At 41.0% G+C, this 26,412-nt stretch overlaps 1 protein-coding gene across 3 annotated transcripts in view; it reads right to left on the reverse strand.

The window, feature by feature from the left end:
- Positions 1–357: 357 nt before the first annotated feature.
- Positions 358–26,412, reverse strand: part of CARMIL1 (capping protein regulator and myosin 1 linker 1) — a 189,928-nt gene continuing 163,873 nt past the window's right edge. For 2 of the 3 annotated variants that reach the window (XM_030226520.2, XM_050971176.1), the window contains 9 exons: positions 23,955–24,021; positions 23,440–23,636; positions 19,358–19,464; positions 16,791–17,223; positions 11,704–11,782; positions 8,664–8,897; positions 5,912–6,046; positions 4,202–4,348; positions 358–1,407 (listed from right to left, as the gene is read on the reverse strand). In XM_030226520.2, coding sequence (XP_030082380.1) covers positions 1,271–1,407; positions 4,202–4,348; positions 5,912–6,046; positions 8,664–8,897; positions 11,704–11,782; positions 16,791–17,223; positions 19,358–19,464; positions 23,440–23,636; positions 23,955–24,021 — 1,536 coding nt within the window. In that variant the 3' untranslated portion in view covers positions 358–1,270. The remainder of the gene's footprint in view (positions 1,408–4,201; positions 4,349–5,911; positions 6,047–8,663; positions 8,898–11,703; positions 11,783–16,790; positions 17,224–19,357; positions 19,465–23,439; positions 23,637–23,954; positions 24,022–26,412) is intronic. The other variant, XM_030226536.2, reaches the window with a different exon arrangement.

The following is a 26,412-nucleotide window of genomic DNA, read 5'->3' on the forward strand; positions in this document are numbered from 1 at the left end:
TGTCTTGTGAAGAAGCCAGAAAAGGGCTAGAGAAATTGCTCTTGACACAGAGTTACTAAACCAATTTCATTCTGTTCTTTTGGATCAAAATTGAGTATTTAAATAATACGTGTTTCTGGCTCACAGAAGGGTTACTTTTCTGACGATTCCAATGGGGGAGAATAGTGGAGAGATCTTCCTTCAGCACTTTTATGATGTGTATGTGTCCCTTTCAGCTGGAACAGGCAGTTTACTAGAAGGAGAAATATTATATAGGTTTTGTCTTGACTGCACACTTTGCCTATGTGACCTAATGCCAGCATTCAAAGATCAGAGACCATCAGACCACAAACAGTGCTGTAAAAATGAAGACTAGTATTTGAGTTGTAAAATCATTTTTTTATTGTTACAAATATACATATGAATAAAATCCCTTCAACCTGTAATGTAAGTGGTAGCCGTGAAATTTGCATCCCCTCCCTCAAAAGCTGACAAGTTTTTACAGATGTTGAACTATGTTTCTTATAGAATTACACATTGAAATGAAGCTAATATGTAGACAGAACCAAGGAAGGCCTCCAGAAAACACCAATATTAATAAAATTTCAATTGCTCTCATTCCAGTCAACTATATACATTAATATACGAATGTGGAAGCATACCATGGTTATACATAATCCAAATCCTTCTCTGTTGTGCTTTCTGACAGTACACAAATGTAAGCATTGGAGCTTTATGTACAGTAGAACAGGAAGAAAGAAGCTCCCTATGGGAGAATGTAAAAACCATACCCAAGCATTTAATATATATAATCTATACAAATTATTTTATTAGTGTGCTCTTTTAATATAATTACAATGTGCAATTGCATACCGCAAGAATATATTTATAGGTAAGTCACGTGCAGATCTGACACATTTACATTCAGCAGTACAACACATTACCTGCTGTACAGTGTATTAGTGTAAGACAGTGTCCAGTTAATTTGCTTTGCTTTCTAAATGCCCCAATGCAGGGCACTCCTTGTAGCTGCTTCAGAGAAATTCAAGTAGAATACATGAAAGAAGAGCTGGCTTTAGGCAAAGGCATGGAAAGGAATGCCTTGCACTGTACACACCAGAAATTAAGGACCGAATCAATGCCAGGTGTACTGTAAGTCATGATTGGAAGATCAGGTCTTCTGCATGGAAATGTACCTGTGGTGAAAGAGCAGCTGACTAAAAGGGCTGTTGATTGCTGAAGCCTGATTGTTATGAAAAGCTCTTGCGCTACAAAGCACTTGTACTGATTGCTAAATAAAAATAAAATCTTTATCTGCTTCTTCTCCAGAGTCACTGGACTTGCTTCCCTGATGGCCGTCTTTACTTAAGGACCTCTGTTTCAGTTCCTGGAACTCATGAGACTGCTGCCCAGGGCTTCTTTTTGCAGCTGCATAAAACAGAAACAGGACTTACTAATGATTGCAGAAGAGAAAGAAAAAAAAAAAAAACCCAGTTAAAAAAGTCATTAATGCACATGGGAGCTGCTCCTGATACCACTGAATTAATTTGCACTGGAAGGAGTAGCATAGGCCCATTAATTCTTCATGCCAGGAAAAAGGTGAGAAGAGAGAGTTTGAGCAAGCTTTATTCCATTGGTTGGTTGGCTGGCAATCAGGCAAACTTGAAACGTGACACGTAGCATTTCACTGTGACACGGATAAACATTACAGTTAGAAATGGTCTGGACATTTTCTTCTCATCACACCACTTCCAAACCAAAACAGCTTTTTTTTTCCAGCTGGGATGGATCTCAATCAGTGCACTCCTGACTGCTCAGCCTGATGGATGTGCCTGCCCTCAGACCCAGTGAAGCCCATCTCGGGCAGACCTGTCTCCCTAGCAGGACACATCTGTGTTCTTTTTGACTCAGCAGCTTTGAACAGGACAGATGTTCACCTCAGCATCCAAGTTACCCAACTTCTTCTCCCTGCTCCACTACACTTCCAGGTCCCAATGTCCTCCCTGTCCCTTGACAAGAAGGACACCCATGGCTCTGCACCTTGCTGTGCTTGGCAATGGGGAAAGCAGGAGGCCATATTGACTTCCCATGATCTAAATGCAAACAGCACTTTGAAATCTCCATAAAGCCAGGGCTTTCTCCAAACCTATAAGCTTCAAAATAAATTGGAAAAGAAGGTTATAAAACCTTATTGACATTCCTGACCTAATCAGGGGCCTACAACTGCTATGGTAACAAGATGGTTATAGACATCAACCAGGGTGACCTTACCCAAGGACTGAAAGCATTACAAATCTCATACTTGCACTTGAAGTGAAACTTCAAACACACAGTGGCCCTTAAATGTGACCTTGCTGCAAGCCACCTCACTTCACTCCCCCAAAATTAAATGTTGTCATTACAAGACCTTCTTTGCTCCACCAGTTCGGGTAGGGATGGTTGGCTTTGGTTCACACTGGTCTTTGTTGCTGACCACTTTTGTGAATACCTCTCTTGACAAGGCACCAGGAGCTGCTGTGGCCATGCAGCACCACCTCTCCTTCCCCATGTACCACTCACCTGTAGCCTCACCACTGCAGGGAACAGCCTAAGCGGTCCCCAGCATGCAGCTGCAGCCACAGCAGCAGCCTGCCACCGACCATCTCTACGGCCACTTCTAAGTGTGGCAGGCTGTGTCATGCACTGCCAGGAATGTGGGAAGTACAGAGAGGGATCCCAAGGCAGCCAAATTGTTCTCCTGAATCCAAAATACCTGTTTTCTCATTTGTGCTAGCCAAAATATGTGAGGAAATAAGGGCCAGCAGCTACACACACACTGCATTGTTATCCTGGCATTACAAGCTGGGAAACCGGAAGGGATTTTGAGAAAAGTGTTTAAAGCCATTTCACAGAATTGGGGAGGATTATCCTGTAAAAAAATTTGCAGGCATTTCTACCTTCCAAAATACCACTGCTTTTAAAAGAAATAGGTGCCTGGCAATTTTTTGAGTCATCCTTGATACCAGTACCTCCTAATAATTACCTGGCCCTTGTCTGGCCTTCACTGACCTCAAACAAAACCCGAAACACATCCTGCAGCAGCCATTTTAGTTTATGGCCTGATAAATATAGGCAAGTAGCTTGCCTCATAAATGAGTGAAAGATGTATCAGGCATTTAAGTCCACATAAAGCAAGAAGCCTTGTGCCAGAAGAGCTTACCCTTGCCTCGATGAGACCGTGTAACACAGGTGACCTGCAGCAGTCTACAGCAGGATCCCAGCTTACAAAACTTACTCTGTCAGAGAGGTATCTCAGAATGAACTAAAATATAATAATTTGATTATGATAGGGAGGGGAGATTCCCAGTTTGGATGGACTAAGTTTGATTCTATAATACAAAAAGGATAAATTTTGGCCTGAGGAAAGGTTATGTGATGTCTTATAAACAGAAAACGTGTGGGTAAATGGAATTGCATAAGACGTTCAAATACACAATTAAAATACCTTAGGAAAAAAAAAGTAATTTTGAACAACTGTTCAAACCAACCATTTAAGAGGTAAAGAAACATATAAACATGTACCATTTGAGAACAGGAGCTTTTATATTTTAAAAGCACATAAAAGAAATGAACATTTTTATAGCCCACTGAATGAGCTGACTGTGAGTCAAAGCTGCTCCTTTGACTAACAGTGCTGGGCTTGGGTTCTTTAGGTGGTATTTTTCTTTGGTTTTGCAACTGAAACTCAAAGTAAGTATAAATAATCTGATTTACCCAGTTCTCAAATAGTTTTGTGAGTTGATGCACTGAAACTGGCACTAACAGTATTCAAGCTGAAATGTTTTTTGAAACACTAAAGTACATGATCTTAGAAATAACAGGTGTGCAAGCACAGCAAGCAGCAGCCAGCCTACCTGCAGCGTGCCAGTGCTGCTGCACTGAGCAGTCACAGATAGTAGTGAGTGCTCTTCTGCAGAGGGGCTGCATGTGCTAGATGGGACTGGTCACTGGAGTTGACACAAAGGAAAAATGCACAAAACATGTTTTATCTGGGAATTTTTTCATGCCATATAAATCCCATGAGGGCAGAAATATTATTAGAACCCCATGAGATTTTTACCTTTCTCATAATGACAGATGACAAACCCACACCCTTCTGTGGTTTCTTTGCTATTACCATTTCTTAACAATTGTTAGTGCCAGTTATCAAGCACCACCATGATGAAAAATGAAAACTTCTAACCAGAAGTTGGCTGTGCCATCCTCTGCCCAAGCACATTAGCTTCCTCTTCTGCACTGGTAGAATACTGCCCCGGAGTGGTTCTCACGCTGCCAGATGGCTTGGCACAGTCATGAGCTGCATCTCTTTTTTGACAATCTCCTGTTTGCTCTAGCAAGGAAAAGGATTTGTTTATACTCCTAAGCTGTTCTGTAGGCCCACATACAGAAGGTAATATGAAAATTTTCCCTTATCCAACCTATTTAATCAATTATTCAGAGAGCAGTAATCAGTATGCCAGTTGCTTGTTTAAATGGAGTCCAGATATCTTGAGGTGTTGGTAACTGCAGCCCGATCTCACAGCTGCACAGTGCAAAGAGGCGTATTTTCAGATTGTCCCATGAAGTACAGTTAAAATCATAAACATAAAGCAAATTTACAATCAAGTATCATCAAACTTGTAGCTTTATTTCACAGGAGATTTGCAGTGATTTACCAGCTGCAGAAATAAATTGAACATGCCAGCCTGAAGAGAGGCAGAAAGCAAGGACAGAGGAATGGCTAAGTGAGGAAGTAGGACAGTAATGAATAAAAAAGAAAACATGAAAAGAAATAAAAATAAAATAACCAGAATTTACTCTTTCCCAAACAACTTCATGCAAAGCCCAGCAGCTTCTTAAGAACCTGGCAAGTCTAAACTATTACTGATAAAATATGTACAGTGCCATGTAGAGTTGAACAGAAAATTTGACTGGAGAGGCTTAAGGGAGCAAGGAGTAAGAAAGCACAGTGCCTGACTTCTGTTGCTTTTGGATCTGGACTTCTGGATCATCTGAATGATGACAGTGGGCTCTGTAGGCAGTACAACTTCTCAGTCTTCACAACCCAGCATTATGTAGCTACCTCAACTAATTTTTCCCCATTTTATGCTGTGAAAATCTGCTGTCAGAGTGTGAAAGGGCACCCCTTTGTTTCACAGCTTAAGTGATGGGAATTACCTTAGATGTCTTTGTTGAGGAGAGAGCCGAGAAGGAAGACATCTCACCCCCACATTTCAAACATCCATCACTTGCGCCAGCCAACACCATGGCGAGCAACATTCCTGTGACTGCTTCTCCACATACCCTATGCTATCACAGGAACCTTGAGCTCTTCTAAGAATCAGCTCAGGGCATGAAAATGCATCAGCAAAAGTAGAAATCCAGTGCACACATGAAAATCAGCAAAGAGAAGGGGGCAGCCTACTGTTGTGTATTAAAGATAGCGAGTACCAAGCCTTGCCCTGGCACACAGAGACTCATTGCCCAAAGATGGGGAGGCAAACTCAGTCACGTGCAGAGATCAACAGCAAGGAAAACAAAGAGAGCAGTGGGCTGGCTGCAAGGAACAAAGTTATGGCTGCTCTCCTGGAAACACACTGAACCAAAGAGCTGCATTTCACACTACTGTGTGAAATTTCACATTATTGGTCTGAACATCTTTGTTCAGACCAAACCAACCATAAATGTACACATGAATCCCTTAATTGTTCAGTTATGTTATTAATACCCAAGGATTAATTGGTGATTTGATTTGATCAAAGGTAGGTGGACACGATGCTGAATAGGTGACCAGACACATTTTCCTTGCTTTTTCCACCTTCAAATGCATAATCCTCTTCCCTTCCAGGTGAAAACAAATCAGGAGACATTGACACATCAAATTTCACTATAAGACATCAGGTTACACAAATACCTTCTTGAGAAAATGATCTGACTGAGGGGCTGCTCTGACCATCCTTTTCTTTATCAGAAGGAACTTTCTTCAGCACTGGTGGAAGCAGGGCAACTTTTGGGGAACTGGGGCCGGAGGGAGACTCTGGAGCATCCTCTGTGGAGTACCACAAACAAAAGGGTGAGAAGGAAAAATTGTATCTACTCTAAAGCTCACAGAAACAGTTGTTTATGATGGACCAAACTGCAACACAATACACAAACACAAACCAGCCAGAACCTGTCAGAAAAAGAAGAATTCAGGAATTTACATTACAACAAGAGAACAAATTGTATGGACAGGTGAAAGACTTTTATCAGTCAAACAGAAGATCTCAATTTCAGCATTTTTCCTGTGTGCTGCTATTGTAGTGCAAATAGAAATCTGATGTGACCATGTGATTTACCTGCAAGATATAAGTAGCAATTTGTAAAGAACAGGTGAAAAAAACTGGATGTATTTCTGGAAATATTTGCTCTAGTTATATTTTTATTGCTCTGAAACATAAATAAACTCATCAATTTAGATGTCCTGTTTCACAATGATAAGGTCTAAAAGTGAACCGGGAAAAAAAATTACATAAAAAGCATTACAGAACTCTGTACTTCCATGAATACTTCCCAGAGTGTAACACAACGGCATCCATAAAGAGTTGCCTAAAAGAAAAAAAAAACTTCCATCTTCTGGACTGTGAGAAAATCTGAAACTTAAATCTATAGTTTAAAACCATCTGGATATCTTGTTTCTCTAAAAGGCTGGGTATGGATCATGTAAGGCAAGCTGACTACCATCTTTACAGGAAGACCTTTTCAGTCTTACACTCCACAGGCTTCATTTGGACAGTAGGGAAGTACAATCCACAGTGGATTGTTAAACTGATTTTAAGTTTGCTTTTTAAGATGTAAACAGCAGCATGTGTACATAACAGAGGAACGAGGAAGATAGGCTAGCATTGACAGAAGAACAAAAGGAAGTCAGAGTATCATCTCTATTATGTATTTGTAAAGAGTTAATTCAGTTGCATTGCATATTAGAAATTAATCCAAATTTATCTTTGCTAAGGAGACACCACAAAGAGGCAACTGTTTCACTTTCAGCACAGGAAAGTCATGATCTTCCCAAATGCAATTTGGTATGAAACAGATGATACAATAATTCTTGGATCTTCTCCGTGCATTTGATATGCCTGTGAGGCCACTTGCTTGGGAAAGCTCACTATCAACACAAGGAGGAGCACAGTGACTGGCAAACACAGCTAGATATAGACTTTCAGTCTTTAACAATTTGTGGACATCTGAGCTGTGCTCCTTTGCACCCAGATTACTTAGCAAAAAAATTGCTACTATTTGCATGGCTGCAGTGCTGGAAACAACAGTGAGAGCAAGAACACAGAAAGGATGATTGCTTGGTTTTCTTCATCACACTGCCTGGGCATCCTTAGTAACTTCTGTCCATACAAGTACTAGGACAGAAGTTTCACTGCAACAGAGTTGTGCTGCTTTTACTATCAACCAAAGAGCTGGCTTATTATAGGTAAGTATTAGTTACTCCCTTGTGTTAAATCCACAGTATGCTCTCTCTGTAGGAAATAGGAGCCATCAGAAACAGACAGTTCAGGTCTTCCTGACTGCCTATTTTACAGACTGAGCATCACTAAATAATCCATGCCCTCCCTGTTGTATTCACCTTCACGAGCATCTTACTCGACATCCCTCACTTTGATAACCATTTCTAAAATGGTTAATAAAATAAATGTAAATCCACCTAAAATCTGAAGGTGATTTTGTAAGTGAACAACATTCTGCCCACTGGAGTGCAGAGACTAAGGAAGGCTCAGGTTTCACATCAAGGGCAGGGAGGAGGCTGTGACATCCCTTTGACTTCTCATCCTTATCAGAAATTACATCATTCTAAGGTCAACAGTGATTATGGGAAAAGTCAAGAAGGCTGCAAGCTCTTACAGATGGCCATGCTCGTATTTTTCACTCCCTGGCAGTTAACGAGCTGTATTTGCTGTAGATTCTTGGGAAATCTCTAACTGGCTTTTAATTCTCCTCAATTGCAGTGGCTGTACTTTGGGAAGAGGAGGTTGTGACACTGGCCTATTAAACAGCAGACAAACAAATGCATGGGAGATGTGCTGAAACATTTCTCACTATTGGAAACCTTAAGATAATATCTGGGCAGAAGGCAGTCTTGCAGGGTTATAAAAGCCCAGTTACAATTATTTTCAGTCAAAAGCAATAAGGAAATAAACAAAGGCTAAACAAGGAAAAAGTAGAGACAGCTGGTTTGTACAAGTTATTAAGAAACAGGCACTTGCTTGAGGGGCCAAGAGCAGCCTGCCACAAAACCCCAAGGACTTTACCAGGTTTTTAGAGAAAACACATTTATTTTTGTCAGTGCTACTACAATATGGCTTTGATGCTGAAGTAGCTTTCCGTGCTCACCTCTTCTGTGATATAGTAGGCTAACTCAAAACCAGCTCTGCCACTGCCACTACGGCTTCTCACACTTTACTCTTGAGATCACAGATTAAACAATTTTAATAAGTTTACTTGAATTAGGGCAAAAGGAGGTGGAAAAGAAGGATGTGAGACAAGAGCAAGGCAATGAAGAACCTGTCCCTCTCCTTTTAATTTCTGTTCAGGATGTGGCAATGGCTGTCTCCACCACAGCTCACACAAACAGCACCCAGAGCTGGGGATAACAACTGCCCAGAGGAGTTTCTCACCAGTGCGAGAGGCAGAGCGTGGTTTCTGTGGCACTGTGGGTCGTCCTGCCAGGCTGGGCTTTGTTGACTGCAGTGGGGGCTTTGGACTAGTTGGTGTATTGGAAGAACTTCTTGCCTTTGCACCAGCTTCTGCCTTTGGTTCAGCTTTTGAATTTTTTTCTGATGACGCTGAGATGGAGTCGCCTTTATTGGATGCAAACCGAGTCTCTGGAAGGGTCTGCTGCTGTTTAGGCACTGAAATAAATAGACACATAAAATAAGGTCTGCTGCAGCACAGAAGGGTCCATGCACAGCTTTAGAGTTGTGGAAAACACCACCAGAAGCTAAAACATGCACTGCTATGTGTCAGAGGATCCCCAGTGTCTTATTCAAAATTACTGCAAGCAAAGCATCTAAACCTGCTAATTTTGACATGTGCTAAGATTTGTGATTCAATTACCCAAAACAGCAATTGTATGTCCCCCTTTTTAATATACTTGAGATGATGGCTAGCTGGACCTTATTCATCCCTAATATTTCTAGGAGGAGATGGCACAGCCTACCTGCTGAGAAAACAGTGATGGATCAGTGGAAAAAGCCGCTCTTGACTGTTTTGTGTCTCTACAGACAAAAGGTTGGGTTTCCAAGATCAACAGAGAAATCCTGGCCCAGAAAATAAATCCCAAGTGTGTGACCAGCAGGCTACATTTTTTTATTTGTTGCTTTTACCAAGTTCTAGAAGAGATTTTGAAACTCAGCCCAGATCAAAGTATTCTTTATATAGTATTTTGATTTGTCTAGTAACACTGTACATGGCTTACAATTTCCACACCTTAGTAGGTTTACTAACATGTTGTTTATCCCAAACAAAGACCAAAGTATTTAGAGATCAATTTACAGTGACTTGCAAGCAGTAAGTCAGTCCCACCTAGCTGTGCAAGCTAGTAGAAAGTCTGCTGGACTCCAGGTTGCTAACAAGCAAAAAGCCTGCTCTACTTTCCTACTCTGCAGCTTTCAGGAGGTAGAAGGCTTATATCTAGCAGTTTCACTGATAATCTTGGAACTTGGTTCTTAGCCTGGGACTTTCAGCAGTTTTCACATCTTTAAGCTCAGAAGAGAATTTCAGACTAACTGAAATGCAGACTGATAGCCTTGGTACTTGGTGGAACCAAGTGTGTGCTCACAGATGCTGACTTGACCTACCTACCTGCTTTTCCCACTCAGAAAGCCTACTGAACATGGAAGTGCTGAGCACAGACATTTTAATGGCAGTGGGAGGAAGGGAGGGAGGGTGTTTATACAGTTTGTTGCAAGCCAATCTCTAGTATGTTTTTCCAGCCTATGTAGCTGTTTTCCAGCCCAGCTGGAGTTAAACTCTGGCAGAGCAGACAGCTGTACGGTGCATAGAGATGAGTGTGAGTGCGTGACAGGGAGAGTTTGTGTCTGCACATGTGAAATACTTTCTTGCTGCAAGTCAAACAGTGGGACACCACCTGCAGCTGTGTGTGTGTGCATACAAAAGAAGCAGGCAACATCCACACACAAAGCAAGGAATAAAACCCCCAAAACTTATTCTCCTTCAGAACCACTAGCTTAGTTCTCCTGTAACAATGTTCAGCAATTTTCCATTAACTTTCTTTCTTTTCTTCCTGACCTCAGGCCTTCTAACATTATTAGAGCACAGTAATTTAAAATAAATTAGCCAAAGACTAACTGTAGCTGCAACAATGAAAAGGAGCCTTGGGGAGCTCTCAAGCAAGACTGGTAAGGAAACAATTGACAGCTGGAGGCCAAAAGGAAGGGGCAAGCACAGTGCAGGGTGGTGGGGGTGAAACATGTCATATACAGAAAGAACAACCAGAGACAAGTTGAGATGAGACACCCCCAGCTACTCCAATGCCTAAAGTGCAGACTATCCTCGCTCCTCTGACTTCACTATGCTGTCTTCAGGGGACACATGCAGTTCACAAGGTCCTCCTCAAAAGACAAGCAGGCTTTAAAAGCCTTGATTTACAGATTATGGCATGCTTTGAATACTCTTTTTTAAAAAAGCTTTAGAAAGACATAAAACTTCAAAGCTGGTATTTGAAGTGCTCAATCAAGTTGGCCACATTTGGATTTTGATTTCAGCCTGTTTTTCCAGCCTTTTTTCTGTATGTTTTTGCAGTCTTGTGTGCCAGGCTTGCAGGATACCACCGCTGCTGAGAAATCAGACCTGGATTTCCTAGTTCAGACCACTCCTTTCATGTAGTAAACACAAACCACCAGAGCTGAATCCCTTTTGAAACCTTCACTGGCCAGTCCCCAAAGTATACATGCAAACCAGTCTGTCAACCTTGTCCTTGGCTGGCTGCAGTGTGCTATGTCAGGGCCCAGGACTGTGGCTTGACAAGGGCTTGGAAAGATGAGGTGCAGAGGGAATTTGTGCTGTAAGCACTGCAAGGCTGAACACCATTTTGTACACAATGGAGAGCTGCTTTGTGCACATGAACAGTGTCCAGGGGCCTCCACAGCTTTGCAGACAGCCCTGGCTTCAATCAGACTGGTTAAATCCTGGGAAGAGCCAGCTGCCTTTGACTGTGAGTCAGGACTGCTGACAGACCAACAGCATGACAGTCAGCTGAAAGTCAGCACTATTCAAGTTAATATGAGCAGACCTAAAGCTTGAAAACTGGTCATATTTCCATCCTCAGATATATTGAGCACTTCCACTTCTTTGTGCACAGACATTTCTGCTGGCTCTTGGGTTGACCTTCAGCTCTGCTGATCCTTTTAAAAGCCAGCCTCCTTTCAAAGGCACCCCAGCCACCAGCACCAAGTGCTTTCCCTCCTGTGCAACAAGAGTAAAAATTAGTGAGCCATAAACTCAGCCCTAGAGCTGACTTCATGAGAAGTGCCATCCATAGCACAAGTGAGCTTGTTTCTAATGCTCTTCACATAGTGTAAACTCCTACTTTGCTTAACCAGTTGCAGACATTCAGTCTGAAGAGGGAAGTGAGGTTTTGGACATCAGGCATTTTGCATTTTCTACAAAGTTTATACCAGGAAACTTCTACTGTACCTGTGCCACTTCCATCCAGTCGTTCTGAGCTCAATGTTGTGTCAAAAGACTCTCTGGGAGTTGTGTCATTCCCAAGTTTCTGAAAGAGTGAGAAAAGCTCTCAGATTAGTAACATATCTGCAATTAATACAACTCAGTGATCCTGTTAAGAAAAACCCTCTAATTTGGAAGGCATGAGGCACAGAAATCAGTGATAGCAAGAAAGGGTGCACTTTCTCTCTTTGTTTCAGATTTTGGAGAGGTAAGTGGAAAGAAAACTACCCTGATTAGCACCTAACACTGCCACATGCCTATCAGAGCTGCAATGACACACTGCCTCCTATGTAACAGGTCTCCTAGCATAGCTCTGCATCTAAAAACTTCTTGTTTGAAATGAAAACCTTTTTCTGAAGATCTAGATTTTGAATATGACTGCTGAATTGATCTTATGCTTTTCTACACAGAAGAATAACTTCTTATTTTAGATAAAACTGCAGCTACAGAAGTATCAGTGCTCACATATTTACAGGATTCCCCTAAAAACCTACAGGCCTTATTTACTGAAAAGTTTTTAAAGCTACTCATCATCAGCACTGCTAGGTGCTCAGCACCTCAAAAGAAAAGGGAATTCTGGTTTATGTGCTGATATTTTGCCTCTCTTCTATTGTAAATAATAGGTTTCCTAACATCTTGACCTCAAAAAAAACCTCCAAACTCCAGAGGCTTTTCTCATGTCATAGCTAAGTGAGGTCAAAACCTGTGTATTCATTAGGAGAAGTTTGGACATGCAGCACTTGTAAGAGAACCAGCCTCCTTTTACTGCCTTACCTGCCACCAAAGCTTAGGCAGAAGGACAAATGAGAGGATTCAAAAAAAGCACATAGACATAGGTGCAGGATATACTAGGAGAGAAAGCCTTATAAAGATAAGACTAGGGATAGAAGTGAGGTTTTTTTTTAAACTGTAAAAGTAGGGATAGACTTCTGCAGCCAGGCAGCTTCAATCTTGATCTTTATTTGCTAGTTCAAGACAGTCAGTGTGGCAAATGACTTAAAGCAAATGATTTGTTCTGGTGAGCACTGCATTTGGTTATACCCAGGCATAAGTAACACTGATGTGTTCAGGTCACTGCTACTGCTTCAACACCAACACTGAGTGTCCCTCCCATAGCATTTAGAAATCTCAACCACGTGCCACACAGTGTAGAAACATGATCACTGCCTTTTGGGGGTTATGACCTGGAAGACTGCTAAGTATAGGGTATAGTTTAAAATGGGACAACAGGAAACACAGGAAGGAAGAAAATGGTTACAAGTAGCCCAAGTACATGCCTACTACAGAAAAGCAGAAGTATTTAGAGTGAAATCAGTATTTCAAATACAAGCATCAAGAAACAATCTCTAAATACCCATGCTGGCCATGTGCCTTTCCCATGCATTCCAAGAGAAGATGATTTTGGGGAGTGATGCAGAAGACAGTGTAGTTGGCCTTACAGATTTACTGATACCTCCACTTTGTTCATGTAATTTCACATCTCCTAAAATAAAGCCTCTCTTCAATACAACAAAGAGAATGGAGATACTGAGTGTTTACCATTCCTGTTTAAGACCCGGCAGGGTGATGCTAACTCCCAACCTCTCCTCTAAGAACAGGTGAACACTTAGAATGGCACACTGCATTAAGGAGGGTGCTATTAGAAGAATCATTAAGCTTCCTGTGCTCTAAAACTACCCTGATGCAATGAAGTCTTCTGGACAGATGAACTCTGGAAATGCTGTGACTTGTAGGGCCAGAATATTTAGCTACGGTGTCCATATGGACAAAACAAAGTCACTTCCAAAGATAGAAAGACTAGGGCTTTGTGCCACTGGGCAGAAACTCAGTTTTTGTTCCTATTTCTTGACTGACACTGATATTTTGGTAAATTCTCACCTGTTCACCTCCTACAGTTACATGTATTTCTGTAAGTCTGTCTTGGCTATATGTTTTTTAAGGGAATACCACCCTCCTTCTGCTGGATTTTTCTTCTGTACCTTGGAAAAACTACCTTTTTTTTTGCAACAATCTTTTCATGGAATGTAAATTCTCTTGAACTTTCACTGAGAAACTAATTTTATTATGCAAATACTGAAGAAACACTTAACTACAGTAAATGACTTAGGAGAGCTGCATGACTGTATGAAACTAATTTCACTGTAGTTCCTTCCTCCCTCTCTAGTTATGGGACAGTTGGGGAAATATAACCATGTACCAAGACAAGCAGAAAAGCCTTTGCTGGCACCTATTAGTGTGGTACTTAAAAATGCAATTAGGATATGAGCATGTTTGGCTACCTACTGCACACACATTACAAACAGCTTATGGTCCCCAGGCAACACTAAACACTGGCAGCAAAAATTTACCCTGAGAAGTCAGATCAATGCAGGTGAATTCATCATGTAGATAAATAATGCCCAGGCTGCATTTTTAAAAGGAATTCGTGCAAGGCTGGGAAACACTGCAGAGTTGGGTGTCACTGAGAGGGAATAAACAGGCTATGAATGATGGTTTCCTTGTGGGCCTTGCTCAGGTATTTAAAAATCCAGTGGGTAACACTAGATGGAGCTAAAAGATCTATTTATGTGTGCCCTGAGGCAACACTGATCTCCAAATACTTGATTCTACCATTAGTGCCAATTCCCCTGTTGTATTCTAAGCACAAGAAAACAAAAATGCATTTACCATCTTTCCATCTACTTTGCACCTGCTCATCACTTTTATCTGTAACAAGACTGTGGTAGAGTATGAATGAAATAGTAAATTCCTTCTGGCTTTGTTTTCATATAAAATAGCTTAGAATATAAGCAGCCATCTGTACCTTGCAGGAAAATACAATTTTCTATCGTACTGAAATTCTGATAAATTTGAAGATGTTACAGAACTTGATATCATAACCATCCTAAACAATGTAACAGTGGGATGCTGTATTCTGCAGCTGAGGTGTCAGGATACTGTATGATTTCCACCTTCATGAGTATCATAAATAAAAGTGCAAACCTAAATTATTTGATATTGTGATGGATGAAGTATGTGAAAAATGCTTTTGAACAGCAGTTCAAATTTGTGTCCTCTAAAAAACATTAGGGATAGATAAGTCAGTACTCTGCTGTGTACAGATTCCTATTTCAGTTTAGTTTTATTGTCACTCTTTTATATAAGTATACACATAAAGATGTAATTTTGCATTCCATAAATATATAATTGAACAAAAAATAAGGTTGATAACATTATTTTCTTGTAATTTAAACCTGAAATAGGAGGACTAACCTTTCCAGGCAGTAAATAGGTTAAGTGTGGCAAAAAAACCACCCCAAAACCTTGTAACAGGCATCAACAACTTTTACTTCTGAAGGATGAAATTAAAGTTTCCAATTAATGTTATGAAAGCTCACCAATTGAAGAGGACTTTTACTTTCCCCACTTATAAAAAAAATTACACATGCTAACATTCTACCTCAGTCATGTCCTTCCAGATTTGACTCACCGTAGATAAAAAATGTTAAGAATCTAAAGAGCACGAAGCATACACAATTATGCACTTGTAAAAATTCATATAATCTGGAACAGCTTGGTATTTTATAAATTACAGGCAGGGCATAATACTCTTATTTAAAATCATAAGGCATTTTATTTGAAACCTTGGTGCTTTAGAAGTCAATGAGACTATTCATGGTCATTACTTAATACCAATGAGAAAGGAAGGAATTGGTCATTCTTTAGAAAAATAATTTCTGTACCGAGGATCCCTTTAATGATCCATAGACAACTGTATTAATTTGAATCTGCTTGTGACAAGACTCTGATGTCTGCAGGAACAGCTCACACATCATGGCAAGCACTGTAAGGCTACGAAGAAAGGTAAAAATGGACTTTGGGTGCCTTGCTTGGCCACAGCAAGACAACTCTGTGTGTGTCAAAGGAAGGAAAACACAACAAAGCACAAGATGAGCTTTGTTGTAAGGTAACACCTTGTAAATGACAGGGGACAGTGATGGCAAATGGTGAACATCTGAGTGCCCTGCACATGGAAGAGAAGAGAAGTGAAAAAAGGCTGATTCTTTGGTACTTGTGAAATATGCCAATGGCAGCTGGCAGGAAGCAGATGATAATAACGGGGAAGACCAATGGCAAATGGGCATCAGGCAAAATAGGCCAGCATGGAATGCTTCGAAGAAACACAAGGATATTCCACTCTGTATATCTGCATAGTGAAGCAGAGTTCCTGCCCAGGATCAGCCCTTCACAGAAGCGAAAATTACAGAGAGCAAAGGGAATCTGGACAGACAATTGGAAACAATTTTTTTAACAGGTTATTTTCTTTCATTGTTAGTATTTGAAATACATAAATCAAAGACATAAAAATAATTAGGTGTGGTACAAAAGGACATAAAAATCAAAAAGTGCAAAAAAAAAAGTATATGCCAAATATTGTACAGAGTGACTGGTAGCCAGATTTACTTCTCTGCATGGATACATATAATGGAATATCTAATTTAAGATACAGCAGACCTCTCCATCTGTCTACATCATTTTCTGAAAGAATACAGCCAGCCACCACTTTAGTTAACTCTGACACATACCTGAGATATTTGTGTGCAAGAGGCACACAGCAGGAAGCCTGTCCTAGTTTTACCTTTTCTGAAGCAATTCCAGTAAGCACTGTGAACAAGCCACACATCATATAGAGTGGAGATACTGAGCTGGGCTTACTAGTTGGCCCCAAGTTATTCTGTGGTATGTGCAAACAATTACACGTCCTCTTCTGTGTTTGTGATGGTCTGACACCAACAAGGGCAGGTGTCACTCCCTCCCCAAGGGGAGTGATAGCACAGGCTTAAGGATGCAAATCCTGCAGCACATGTGCAGCCTGTGCCTTGGCCAGGCAGTTTGAGTTCAACCACCACAGCAGAGAGAAGTCCTCTTGCAGGAACACCACCATCTCTGTTGGAAAGCAGGACTGATGTGTCCAGCCCCAGCCACCAACCCCTGCAGTCCCAAACCACCTCTCCTGAAGACACACAGTTCGGCTCTTTCTTTTAACAACTCAAAAGAAATCAAATTGCCTTCACCTTTTGAGCAGAGGCCGCTCTCTTCTCCTGCTTGGCTTTCATTTCTGCGAGAAGTCCACTGCCCATCACTTGCACACCGTACCTCCGGCCTCCCTGGGGGCTTCCCTTGCTGTCACCCCTCTCAGCCTTTGCCACATCATCTGTCTGCACGTCCTCCAGTGAGTCTGGAGTCTTTAACTCCTCGGATCGCTCTGCGCCACCGTTCTGCTCTGCAGGCTTTGCCTCCTTCTTGCTTGTGTCTAAAGCCGGGCTTTTTGCAGCAACCTTGGGTGAGGAGGGCTCCTCAGCCACCGACACGGTCTGGGGGCGTTCAGATTTGGAGCCTCTTGATTTGATTAAGTTAAGGAAACCACTCTTCCTCGAGTCCCTTTTCTTCTTCTCATCACCTGCTTCACTGTGCTCGCTGCTGTCTGAACTTTTAGTTGATGGTCTCCTAAAAAAAGACACAGACATTTCAAACTTTTCACCACCCCCCTTCTCCCTTTTTAAAATCGTATCAAATGACTTCTTCCAGGCAAAGCTAATCTTTCATATGACCCATATATTGCCCTAGGCCAAATCATTACATGGTGTCTCTATATTAAAAACAGGACAACTAGCATTGATCATATCTTGAGGATTCCTAGGCTGCTTTGTGCAGTTGTTTCATCTGCACTGGGCATCCAGCTGTTCCTAACACCAGACAGCTCTAACCAATCTGTCTATGCACATAGATATTGGTTTTGCATGGCCAGATTTTGGTAGCAGGGCATGTAGAGTGGCTTCTGTGCAAGGAGTCCTCCTGCTGTAGAGGAAGGAGCAGCAGAGAATGTGTGATGAACTGATAGCAGCCACCATTCTCTGTCCCCTGTGCCACTGGGGAGGGTAGAGAAAAACAGGAGTGAAGTTGAGCCATGGAAAGAGGAAGTGGTGAAGAGAGATATTTTTAAGATATGGTTTATTTTTCATTATCATACTCTGATTTGATTGGTAATATATTACATTTATTTTCCCCTAGGTTCAGTTTGTTTTGCCCATGGATGGTAACTAGCAAGACATCTCTCCCTGCCCTCATCTCAACCCAAAAGCGTCTCATTATATTTTCTCTCCTCTGTCCAGCAGGAGGGGAGTGATAGAGCAGCAATGGTGGGCACAGGGCCAACCCACCATAACATACAATTTCACTCTGCTCTGTTTCCAGAATGCACTGCCTGTGGTTTGCACCTGCCTGTTAGTAAAAGGAGAAGAACTTATCTAGGTACATGTTTAACATGGCTTTTAGGAGATATTGTTCCTTAAGGGCCCTGCTTGAAAGAGAAACCAGCTGGCACAGCCACTTTCTCTCAGTAAAAAATACAGATGTCACTTTTATAAAGCACATGCTCATCTTCAAAAAATATCCAAAAAATAAACAAAAAACCCCACCAAAAACCAAGAAACCACAAAATCCAAAAGAGCAAACAAGCAAAGCCAATCCCTAAAGAGCTTGCCTGCCACTAAGGTTTTCTAGAGGCATCTTCTGAGCAGAGTATTCACACTTAAGGGCAAAGCTGAGCACATACACATTCACATAAAAGCACCCAAACTGGAAAGAGAATCACTGGTGTCCCAAATAAAGATCCTCAGCAAAGAGCATGGCCAGGGATGGGCAAACAGGGATGGTGCAAGTTCACAGGGACATCTGAAATGAGTAGCTGGCAGGCACCCAAGGGAAGCACAGGAGAATGCAAGCCTGTGAGCACCCTGAGCTTAACCTGCTTAGGACATTTTTCAAAGCTACCATAATTTCATGCCTCCACATGGTATATCACACATGGCTTCACATGTCACTATAGATATCTATAACTCATAGTGACTTTGCTTTTCCTGGCACAGCTATCTACCAGTCACACTTACTGTTTTCCTTAATGGAAAACACAGAAAGGGTCATTCCAAGCTGCCTGGAAATCACTAAATGCTTTCTCATTTAGTTATGGAAATACTCTGTGTGTGCATGTGCACAAACATGCATGAATTCAAGAGCCTCTACATGCATGGTTCTGTAAATATACAGCCAGCACCAAAACAACTGCATAAGCTCTATAGCCCTTATATAAAGAAGGAGACATCTTTCAAATTAATGTTTTGCTTAAACCTGGAATACTACAAATTGGTGAAACACATCTTTAACGTATTTCAAAACCAGCATAAATCTACGGTCACTTATGAAAACGCTGTACCCAACAGCACTCCTCACTAGAGAGAAACATCATGTGTACAATGTGCACTGGGGAGACTTTTAACCAATACAAAGCTCTGCTTCAGCTCAAATGGGCTTCAGTGAAGAGTAAAATGAAGTCAGCTGAAATATAAAAATACACACTAGTCATTAATTCCCTCAACGTGGTATAGTAAAGCAATTTATTTCAAAGTAGCCACTTTTAAGGGCAGGTAATTGAATTCACAATGTCTTGACTACTAAGGTATGTTCTGACTTTAACAACAGCAGCCCTGAATATTTTTATCAAGCTGTGTTGAAAGAGCTGCTTGGCCAATTATCAAGATGGACTTTTTTAAAAAATAACTTCTAAAAATTTTTTTAAACTTACTTTGAATCCATTTTTGTCACTTTCTTAGTGAAAAATTCATCCACACCTTCATCCACTCTCCCCATGAGGCCATTCTGATCCCCTTCTGGTGGTACTCCAGCAGACACCTGACAGAAGAAAAAACTCTCTCTGTTATATAATAATCTAAGCATGTTTGCTCCAGTGATAATTAAGAGTTAAGACATTATAAAACTATGTGTGCCAACCAGAACTCAGTGCAGACAACAGAATGACCACTGGAATTCCCCCTCTAGTCAGGCTAGCTGATGCATTACATCAAATGCAAAATAACCCAAAACACCAGTGACAAACTGGATGCTGCAATGCATGAGGCCAGGAATCAAATGCCTTGGGCTTGAGAGAATAGAGATCAGTCAGACAAGCAACAAAACACGGAAAAAATAAATCCTGATCAGGTGGTGACCTGAAGGGAAAGTATTTTCAACAGCCAGTTGTTTCCCTGTTTGGAGAAAAACCTATATTCTGGATTTTGGACTTAGAGATTTAGAAACAGAGCTCCAGCAGGCTAAAAGAGCCTTTTATAATTCATTCGGTCTAGCACTTCTAAAAGCAGAGACTCTAAATACAGAATCAGGTGTTCCATTTTAGGAACTAAATACAGACTTTTGCTCAATGTCTGAAAACAACAAACTTGCTCCCTATCTTTGATTTCAATGCCCACATTTTGAATATGGGTGACCTCAGGCATATAAACCAGGCTGGCTTTGAAATACCTGCCTACCACAAAGGCCCTGTGAAGATCAGCTGGTGACTCTGCAGCCTCCTGAAGATCAAACAAGCAGTCTCCTGGGAGGATTTCTCATGTGGTCTAGCTCCTGTACCTGGCTTTGATGTGGAAAAGCTCTATTACCAGTAAAGAGACTTCCTTTAATTCAAATGCCACACAGAAACCTTTCAGATGACTACAGAGGACTCCCCAAGACCCAACCCATTTGTATTCCTGGTAGTGCTAGGGACCAGGACACAAAATAACAGAGTTATTGTAAATTGAAACAATTCAAATCAAGGAATCTCCTAATTGCCACTATAACCCAAGAGTAATCCCAGCTTCTCTGCTGATGTGGAATACAAACTTTCTAAGCTTCAATACTCTTAAAAGCTGCTATTAATATCAAACCCAGTCTCATTAAGTCAGGAAAGTGACCTTCATATGAACCATGCTTTGACAGAGCCATGAAACTTTTAACTTTCCATTCTTGAACCCTGTTATTTTTGTTATCAAAGATAACAGTTAATATTTTATTGGCACCTGCTGTAGCAATCTAATGCTGGCCTGAAAGGAGCCCACCTGGTAATGACTGCTTTGTTGCCAGTCAAACTGGCACCAGATTTTCACGAAGAACAGTTCTATTCTAAATTAGCACAATGATTTATCTGATTTCCAACTTTGGTATGTTCTGTAGTGAGCTTGCTTGGCTGGAACATCTCACAGTAGGCAGGAGTGCACATGCCTTCATCTGGGCTGGTCTCTGTGACAAACCCCTTATCACTGTCATCTCAAAAAACCACAGAATAAAAGCGAATTACACATTTTAGCAGAAATGAGAAACCACTCATTAATACTGTAGTCCTCCAGGTAGTAGGGATAAACATGAAAGCAAAACATCAAAAGCAAGAGGATCTCCTGAAGGGGAACTAATTCCAGGATCCAATGATCTACAGCAAGGGAGAAGATCTACCTCATAAAGAGAAAATAATTTGCATCTGAAAAGCAGCAAGTTCCTTAATAATAACAAAAGATGTACAGAAATGTTGAAGGTCTAATAAGGTCCTCAAGGCACAGGATATTCTTATAGCTGTTTATTGTAACACCTTCTGGTACCGGCATTAACTGTGAGAATGAGCTCTGGTTTATTTTGTGTTTTAACCTCCTAAGTCTTAAAAAAAAAAAAAGGGTTAAGTGTTCATTTGTTCTTTTTTATCTCTTTTCTAAGCTTAAGTTTAAAAGCAAGCATGTTTCCTTGTTAAGGAAAAAAATGGCTTTGAAGCAGAAATAAATAAGATGAATCACAATCTCTTTCATACATTAGAGACTCACCTCCTTTCTGTGCTAAATCTTCACACATGAACGAAGAACTCATGAGGTTAAGATCTCACAAAAATCTAAACTATAAACAACTGTTTTATCATTTTGCTTCAAAGTTAAAGATACTTGACACTGGATGGCTTTGCATTTTTCTTTTTTTCCCTCTTATTTTCCCCCCTCTCTAAACACTCATTCCAGTAGAAGCTCTTACAAAACTATAAATCTTTCTTCTGCCTACCCACCCAACTCAAGTGTTTTCTCCATTTTCTCCTTTCTTGTCTTACATTTTTCAGCTTCCAAAGAACAAATCTGTTTGGCAGCAAAACCAAAGAAGTACAGCTATGATCATCTGAGACCCCTTGAATTACTAAATACAAATAATGGGAACAGCAAACAACCCAACAGAGCTGCTTTAAGTGGCAGAAAAGGTCAAGATTTTGCCTCTCACATTTCAAGTGCTTTCCCTAAGCACTGCTTTCTGTGTTGTTGAAGTGGCAAAACTAGCAGCAAATAAACTCTGCAAGCAATGTCACAGTCCACTCATGACTCTGACCTCCAAAATCTGGCTGTTTCATTTTCAGAAACATCAAAACAAACATCTTAAGTCTTTCAAAAATTTGTTTGGACTCATTTTGAGTTCAGAACCAGTAAGGAACTAAGTGGTTCATAAAAACAGGACAGGGACAAATTGGTTTAACAACAAAAAAAAAAAGGTTCCTTTCAATTTCTGCAACTAAATTAACTCCAAATTTCTTAATTAATTCAATATAGATGAGCACTCCACAACACTGCACTATCATGGGAAGTAAGACTTCTCTACAAGGAGTGACCTTTTTGCTGATGTTGAAGAAGACACTGCATGTGCTAGTTCCATGCCTGGTAGTGAAGCACTGGCCCCTCCCACACCCCCATTCCTTGCACCTCCCTGTGCTGATGGCACAGGATGTGTTGAGCTTGGAAGCCACTGGGAAAACATGTGCGTTCTGCAGCAGTGGAAGTGGGAGAGTAAACACAGATGTGTTTTCACTACACGGAGACAAATCCATTCTTCTACTACCTCTAATCTTCCCAGCAAAGCACAAGGGAATGGAAAGCTGGCTTGAATATTCCCTTTGCTTGAATGTTTCTCCCTTTCCAAGTGGTACAAAAAGCACTTCACCACCTGATACAATCTTTCCCAGCATTAGGGAAATTTTCAAGGATCCTCTCAATTGGAAATCCTCAGGAAGCAGAAGAGGCCACAGTCATCTACTGTGAGGCAGCCTAACACAGAGAGGCAACGCTGCCCCTTGATGGGGCTACTTATCATATCAGCTGTGCCCTGTTGCTGTGAGATAACTCTGTAACTCCTCCAGATCTGTCCTCACATACCCTGAGGACACACCATCACAGAAATAAATCTTCACTGATGCCGTGTGCCAAGGAAACGGAGCTGTGGGAACTCCACGCACGTATATTGAGTTCACACCAATGCCTTTCGTGAACAGACAGTGCTCTTCTGTTTTGCCTTTCTAAGGCAGGCTCCAGCATGAAAAGCAGATCTGTGACTATGCAGATTTGCTGGCCCAAACACCAACTTCAGTTTGGGAGCTGTGGGAAGCTGGGTGTCACAGAGCAGCTCCTCTGAGAGCTGAGAGAAAGAAGAATTCATGCCAAGTTACCACATCTTAATGCAGACAGAAAAAAGGGTTAAGACTTAACAAACCCTTGCAATATAATTGAAAAGTCTCATGATATTTTGTGCATTTCCTGTGAAAGCTCCAAGCACCTCCAGAAACTGCCAACGTGAAAAAAAAAACCCGAAAGCAAAATAAAAAAGGATAAAACATATCCTGGATTTAGGCTGTGTCAAACAAGACAAAAAGCTTGTAATAGGGATAGCACACTGGAAGACATGAATACCAGAAGAAAAATTGAGTAGTTGCTTATGGCTTTTATATTTTCAACCATTGTCCTCATTACACTGCAAGACCTGACTCATGGCAAAAAGCAATCAACACATGACATTTCCAGCAATATTTTAATGTAGACTCACTGCTGCTTGGCTGGGCTGCTGCTTTTTATTCCTTTTGGGCCTTAATTTTGTAAAGTGTTCCAGTTTCCTTCCTTCTTCTGATGGCAGCTCTGAAATGAATCCAGAAGTTCGTTTGTCTGGCCTGCTGGAAGGAAATGGTGGGTCTTCTATATGGATAGGTACTTCCTCCAGTGCTTTATCTAGATCAAATTCCATTTCTAAGAGAAATCAAAACTTTCTAATTAGATTTAACATGATATTTAAAACAAAAGACAATGCCATTCCTCTTTTTTGGTGGCAAATAATTATAAGCACATTAAGGGAACTTAGCCACAACATCTCTGAGAGCAGAGAGAGCACTGTGAGCAACTATTTACTATCAAACACATTAGCAGAGTCCAAAACAAAGCAGCCAGTGTGGGTCACAAATGCAATCCAGAGGGAGGGAGAATCACCTGTGCTATTCAATCAAGAACCATCTAGAACCACCTCAGGCAAGCAAAGAAACAAAATGGTTTTAAGGAATTCTCACTTACCAAAAGCTCTGGACACTGGCCGGAGCATTCTACTGTGGATGCTTTTCCTTTTTGATTTAGGAGTCATCTATCAACACAAAACAAATTAACAATTACTTTACAGGACAAAAGAAATTATAACAAAACAGGTTTTCAAGCCTTTGAACCATTTAAAGATCTGATTTGATTTAACACCAGAAAGGAATGGGGTTTTTCCTCCCTCTCTCATACATTCAGAACTTTTTCTAAATTTATATTTTAACTGACTTTGAACAGAACCAGGGAGGTATTTAATTTTTCCCACTAAAACTGCAGGCTGCACATAGGATGATTACTGAATTGTCCAAGCATTAACTCTTTGATCTTCAACTATAAAACAAGCGAACTATTAAATTCTCACCTCTGCAGAGATCACGAGGGACTCATTTAAGACTTAATTATTTTGTCCAACACTGCAGTTAATTACAATACCAGGAATAGTCTACCCCTTGTTCTGGCTTTTATTTTTGATACAAAATACACTTCCTCAGTTCACTTGTTAGTGGTATGTTACTGAGAATCTGCACTACTGGACATCACCACACAGCTCACTGAACTCCCCTAGGAAAACAAGCCTTGGAGAATACAGCCCTCCTTCAAAAAACAAAACCACCATGTCAGTGTTGGCAGTATCTGTAGCAAACACATGACTTCCCTGGACTTAAGACACATTGAGAGGAGGTGGAAAGTACAGCATATGTTCAACACAGTTACTGAATTACTGCAATCAGCCTTCTGATCTTCACATTGCCAAAAAAAGGAATACAATGCCTTAAGAGCACAAATACCCAGACTTAAGTTTGTTCTTTTTGGAAGAAAGCTCTCTCTGTCTTGTCTTGACTGAAGCCTTCTGAAAGTTTGCATGGTGAGAAAGAAAGTTTTGCTACAGGAAATGGATGCATCACCAATTCCAAACCTCTTAACATAGCTCAGCATTGTCAGACTTTTTGTTTAAAAGTTGAACTGCAGGTTTTCTCAAGAGTTAATTTAAAATCACTCAGGTTCTATAAAGATGGGCTCCTTTTGTGGTAGAGTTGTACATGCTGGCTTTAGTGATCCCCACACACTTCCATTAACCTGCAAGTCTTGAAGCCTAGTGACTTCAAATCTAGTGGCTTCAAGTTCTGTTATGGCTTACCACTCATTAACAGAATTGTTAATGAAGCTTAGGAGTATCAACTTTATATCAGCCAGAAAAAACATAGTTGGCATTAACATTTCAGACAAATCATGAACTGTTTAAGGCAAACATTTGCTGGTTTTTATGTATGGAAGGTTCAGTGCACGGACTCGCATGTGCTGAATTCATACTCCCAAAATAGTCCCGAGGATCATTATGCCACTACTCACATGCTCAGGGTTATGACAGATTTTTTTGTGACAGGACAGCTATTACCCATGTTCTCAAGACCAGAAAAGGACTTGAAGACTACAGAGTGGGCAGTGATAGCACTGCCTGGGCAATAAATAAATAAATAAATAAATAAATAAATAAATAAATAAATAAATAAATGAACAAACCAGAGCTCTGGTTTTATTGACATGTACATCGTTGGGGGGAAAAAAGATACCTTCAGCTGTTGCAGGTTTCCACTTCCATATTTGACAGCCATCAGTAAATGACACAATTGCTTCAAGATGAGCCAGGAAATAGTTTGCCACCAGAGCAGACTCACTCTGACACTAATGAGCAGGCAAAGTGTTGCTGCATCAAAAGGCCAGATGCTACTTTCAGAGTTACCAATAAATTAAATGCAATGGATTGGACGGTGAGGGGCTGGAGAGGTGCTGAATTTTTTCAGCCACAACTGCAGGGGACTGTGCAAGAGGTAGACAGCTGGGCAGCCTCTGAACTGCACACCTCAACTGCTGTCCATCCATCCCCCAAACCTGAAACAACCAAAGCATTCACACCTCATGTAAGAAAGAGTTGAAGCAGCTCAGCATTTGGGGGACAGCAATCACAAGTCACTATCAGTAGTCCTAGTTTCACTTCCAGACATAGCCCATTTCTCTTGTGAAGGTACATTCACATGCATTTTGGTCTGTTTCCTGTTTATTTGGGTGGTGTGATTGGAAGTTACATTTAGTAGATACAGCAACTCCTGTGCTAAAGAAGACCAGAAGAGAGGACAGAAAACACGGCTGATGGAAGAACTCTGGTCACTCAGCAGCTGCACAGCCACGGGCAGTGCTCTGAGTGCACAAGCACCAACAAGCTGAGAGCTGCCTCGGTCCAGGGCACCAATGCAAAACAGCACAGGGCAAGTTTTGAGGTTCCTGTGCAAGGATTGGAATGCTCCACATACTTCTCCAACAGAACATGATTGGAACAGAATTATTTCATTTTCCTTCCCAGACAAGAAAGTGCCCCCAGATGACCCTGCAGAGCTTGTGCTGATGACCACAAGCCAGTCTCTGCTGTAACTTACTGTCAGCT

The sequence above is a fragment of the Serinus canaria genome, chromosome 2 (assembly GCF_022539315.1).
Source record: "Serinus canaria isolate serCan28SL12 chromosome 2, serCan2020, whole genome shotgun sequence".
Lineage (NCBI taxonomy): Eukaryota > Metazoa > Chordata > Aves > Passeriformes > Fringillidae > Serinus > Serinus canaria.